At 52.1% G+C, this 5,000-nt stretch overlaps 1 protein-coding gene across 1 annotated transcript in view; it reads right to left on the bottom strand.

Moving 5' to 3' along the window:
* pdss2 (prenyl (decaprenyl) diphosphate synthase, subunit 2) overlaps positions 1–5,000 on the bottom strand; it is a 62,769-nt gene that overhangs the window by 33,061 nt on the left and 24,708 nt on the right. Inside the window, exon 3 of the mRNA XM_061257830.1 lies at positions 276–474. Within this exon, the coding sequence (XP_061113814.1) occupies positions 276–474 (199 nt within the window). The remainder of the gene's footprint in view (positions 1–275; positions 475–5,000) is intronic.

Below are 5,000 nucleotides of genomic sequence, written 5' to 3'. Positions count from 1 at the left end.
TGACCACTGCTCCACACTGCTGCTCTACCACTGCTCCACACTGCTGCTCTGACCACTGCTCCACACTGCTGCTCTACCACTGCTCCACACTGCCGCTCTGACCACTGCTCCACACTGCTGCTCTGACCACTGCTCCTTTGACCACTGCTCCACACTGCTGCTCTGACCACTGCACTGCTCCACACTGCTGCTCTGACCACTGCACTGCTCCACACTGCTGCTCTGACCACTGCACTGCTTCACACTGCTGCTCTGAAGGGGGCGGGGCTTCTTACCTTGGTATTGTTGAGCTGGGCCAATCCTGTGCAGGCGTTGGCCAACAGGAAGTCCCCGCTGAGCACGGCCATCTTGTTTCCGAACTGCATGTCTTTGAGAGGGCCGTCGGAGTTCGTCCACTCCCTCAGGTCAACAATCCCACGATGCACCAGGAAGGCCGTGTGGATGAGCTCGGTGATTTCAGCCAGATTCCGCTGACTGGGGGGGAGAGAGAGAGAGAGAGAGAGAGAGAGAGAGAGAGAGAGAGAGGGAAGAGAGAGAGAGAGCGAGGGATAGAGGAAAAGAGAAGAGAGAGGGTGAGGAAGAGGGAGAAAGAGAGAAAGATGGGAAGAAAGAGAAAGAGTGAGAAGAGAGAGGGACAGGAAGAGAGGTGGAGGGAGAGAAAAGAGGGAGACACAGAGACACAGATAGAGGGAGAGAGAACAGAAAGAGAACAGAATGAAGAGAGGAGAGAGAGAGGGAGAGAGGCGAATGAGGCAAAGATGACTTTTTCCACTTGTTTGGAAAACTGCACACAGGGACAGATCTGACAAGAGAGGCAGCAGGGGGTTTCGCCTGATTGGTTAGTTTGTGTGCGAGTGTGTGTGTGTGTGTTTGTGTGTGTGTGTGTGTGTGTGTGTGTGTGTGTGTGTGTGTGCGTGTGTGTGTGAGTGAGTGTGAGTGTGAGGACATCCGATCGGATGCAATTAGCGCTCAGAAATAATAATCTTAAGAAATGTAACTGAACCTGTGACGACGGCCGCCAAAAAAATAAATAAATATGAATCTACATCTCTGAGGCACCCTGCTGCCTGAAATGGAAGTGAAACATTGACAGGCTGTATTGACGGCAGCACGTAAAGAGGGAGGGCCGTTTCTCCGGGCTCTGGAGAGTCAGCGGGAATCAAAGAGCTGCTTCTCCCTCAGCCGCGGGAGCAGTCGCCAGCCAAGTCACGATAACCACGGAAACAAGCCCAACCTGAGGGCCAACCTCTCTCAACAGTCCCACCGCCTAAGGCCTGCACTACACTAGACTACGCTATGCTATGCTACGCTACACTGCACCAATCTACGAATCTACGCTATGCTACGCTACACTGCACTATACTACGCTATGCTACGCTACACTGCACTATACTACGCTATGCTACGCTACGCTACACTGCACTACGCTATGCTACGCTACACTGCACTACACTATACTACGCTATGCTACGCTACACTGCACTGCACTATACTACGCTATGCTACGCTACGCTGCACTGCACTATACTACGCTACGCTACGCTGCACTACACTATACTACGCTATGCTACGCTACACTGCACTACACTATACTACGCTATGCTATGCTACGCTACACTGCACTAGACTACGCTATGCTATGCTACGCTACACTACACTGCACTATGCTATGCTACACTACACTGCTCTACACTATACTACGCTATGCTACACTGCACTATGCTACGCTGCGCTACACTATGCTAAGCTACACTGCACTACAATACACTGCACTCCACTGCCGGACTAATGTCAATTTTCAGCCCACGTATTTTAACGACACGCTGATCGACAGCCAGCGCCTGCATTCTGATCCAACCCGTACGGCAAGCAGGGGGGGCCAAAAATCTATTTCTGAAGTGACAATAATGGGGAGGAAAAAATGTTTTTAATCACCAAAAAGGATAAAAAGGAAGATGGGAAAAAAGAAGAAAAAAAAAAACGCCTGACAGCACTGAAGGCGCTAATGTGCTGTAGAAATAAGGCCTGCTGCTTGATTATCAGAGAATGGGGCTCTTTACCGGCACGCAGGAGAAGCTATAATCAAATGTTGATTCAGCCGTGCCGGGAGGGGGGGGTAATCAGGTCTCTTTCGGGACGGGGACGGACGGACGGCGTTCGGGGGGGCGAGACGCGGGAAGGCTGTCACAGGAAGGCCGGGAAGGCGCTGATGGCCACTTACCGTCTCTCAGGCAGGCGAGAGAGCGCGGTGATGAGGCGATCACGCCCGGTGGTGACAGACCCCCGCCCCGCCGGGGGGGGGGGCCGGCGGCCCGCAGGTAATTGCGTGTGGTGTGCCGGGGGCCTTTATTAAAAAAAATAAAAAATAAAAAAAACGTGCTAACGTGCTATCGCCCCTTCGTCGCTCAATCACCCCCCATTGTTCGCCCGGCCGCGGCCCCCGTCGGCCGCCGCACCGGGGCATGCTGGGTAACGCCGGCCACGAAAACAGGGTTTTTTTGGCGTAAATGGATGAGAGCACGTCGGAGAAGACTTTATTACCCGCCTCACAGTAAAAATGTACCAAAAGACGACACAGAAAAGTGTTCGAGCACAGAACTTTTGAATCGCACAGACGACATCCCACCCTCACCCCGGAACGCTTCAAGTTCTCGTCAAAGCGCACTCCCCCGATAACTGCAGCTAGTCCCGCTGTTACACCTGTCCTCCCAAACTGCACTACACCTCCAAATGTGTGTGTGTGTGTATGTGTGTGTGTGTGTGTGTGTGTGTGTGTGTGTGTGTGTGTATGTGTGTGCCTGTACCGTAAACAGAGTGCTAACGATCACACATACAGGTTCTCAAACACATAAAGACAGAGGGACACACACACAAACACACACACAGACTGTATCCTGCAGTTGTCACATAAAAAGTGTGATTTAAAACCAGTTTAAAATTCCACAGATTTATCCCCCCCAAAAAAACACACTTTAAATGTACCCAGAATGCCCCTGATAAAAATACAGGAGTGCTCCAGGCCGCCCCCCCCTCCCCCCTCCCCCCTGCTCCCACAATGCATCACTCCAATTCAGCAGCGTCTGAGATGGGGGGGTGGGGGGGGGTGGGCGGGGGGGTGTGGGAGGAGGAGGAGAAAGAAGAGGAGGAGGAGGAGGAGGAGGAGGAGGGGGGGGGCAGTCTAAAGTCTATAAATAACTCCTGCTCCTGGTTGCATAGCAACAGGGCCACATCGGATGCCATCTTGCTGAAGTGTTCCGCCCCCTGACACGCCTCCTCTCCCGAGTGTTCCATTCCTCTTCTCTCTCTCTACTCTCCCCCCTCACCCCCTCCCCCGTCACCCGGGAGACGCTGGCCTTGCGTGCGCAGGGTTGTTTGCGGGAGGGGGAAGGGGGTGGGGGCGTTGGTTGGTTTGACCGGAAACACAGTGGTGTTTGGCCTGTGGTGAGGGTTGGGTTGTTATTTGGCTGGTATTGAGGGTTGGGTTGGTATTGGCCTATGGTGAGAGCTGGGTTGCTATTGGCCTGTGGTGAGAGTTGGGTTGTTATTGGCCTGTGGTGAGAGTTGGGTTGCTATTGGCCTGTGGTGAGGGTTGGGTTGTTATTTGGCTGGTATTGAGGGTTGGGTTGTTATTGGCCTATGGTGAGAGTTGGGTTGCTATTGGCCTGTGGTGAGAGTAGGGTTGCTATTGGCCTGTGGTGAGAGTTGGGTTGCTATTGGCCTGTGGTGAGAGTTGGGTTGTTATTGTGCTGTATTGAGGGTTGGGTTGTTATTGGTCCGTGGTGGTCAGGCCCTTCCCATTGTAACGTGGCTGTCCCTGTGACTTTGGGCAGATCCGATAAGAAGGTCCAGCATCTCCGTGGCAACTCCCACCAGCGTACCCACAATCCCCCACTGGCGGGGCCCGAGATAACGCAGCCCTATCTCCCTCTGTCACGCTGCGCTATCCGCCTCATTTCCCTGACAGAACGTGCCGGAAAAATAAAGAATACGCTCCGCTCATGAGCCTCGGAGATCAGCCCTTTATCCGCCATCGCCTCTGCCACAGGTCCGGCCGGAACCCAGAGGAGAAACACGGAGAAACACAGAGAAACGCAGAGAAACACAGAGAAACGCAGAGAAACACAGAGAAACGCAGAGAAACGCAGAGAAACACAGAGAAACGCAGAGAAACACAGAGAAGCGCGGAGAAACACAGAGAAACGTGGAGAAACGTGGAAAAACGTGGAGAAACGCAGAGAAACGCGGAGAAACGTGGAGAAACGCAGAGAAACGCAGAGAAACACAGAGAAGCGCAGAGAAACGCAGAGAAACACAGAGAAACACAGAGAAACACAGAGAAGCGCGGAGAAACACAGAGAAACGTGGAGAAACGTGGAGAAACGCAGAGAAACGTGGAGAAACACAGAGAAACACAGAGAAACGCAGAGAAACACAGAGAAACACGGAGAAACACAGAGAAACACAGGGAAACACAGAGACACGCAGAGAAACACAGAGAAACGCGGAGAAACACGGAGAAACACGGAGAAACACGGAGAAACACAGAGAAACACAGAGAAACAGAGAGAAACGCAGAGAAACACAGAGAAACGCGGAGAAACACAGAGAAACGCAGAGAAACACAGAGAAACGCGGAGAAACACAGAGAAACGCAGAGAAACACAGAGAAACACGGAGAAACAGAGAGAAACGCAGAGAAACACAGAGAAACACGGAGAAACCGAGAGAAACACAGAGAAACACAGAGAAACACAGAGAAACACAGAGAAACGCAAAGAAACGCGGAGAAACACAGAGAAACACAGAGAAACACAGAGAAACGCGGAGAAACACAGAGAAACACAGAGAAACAGAGAAACACAGAGAAACACAGAGAAACACAGAGAAACAAGAAACACGGAGAAACACAGAGAAACACAGAGAAACACAGAGAAACACAGAGAAACAAGAAACGCGGAGAAACACAGAGAAACGCGGAGACGGAAAGAGCAAAAGCGTTC

The sequence above is a fragment of the Conger conger genome, chromosome 1 (genome assembly GCF_963514075.1).
Source record: "Conger conger chromosome 1, fConCon1.1, whole genome shotgun sequence".
NCBI classification, from domain to species: domain Eukaryota; kingdom Metazoa; phylum Chordata; class Actinopteri; order Anguilliformes; family Congridae; genus Conger; species Conger conger.
This window is presented reverse-complemented; position numbering and strand designations above follow the sequence as displayed.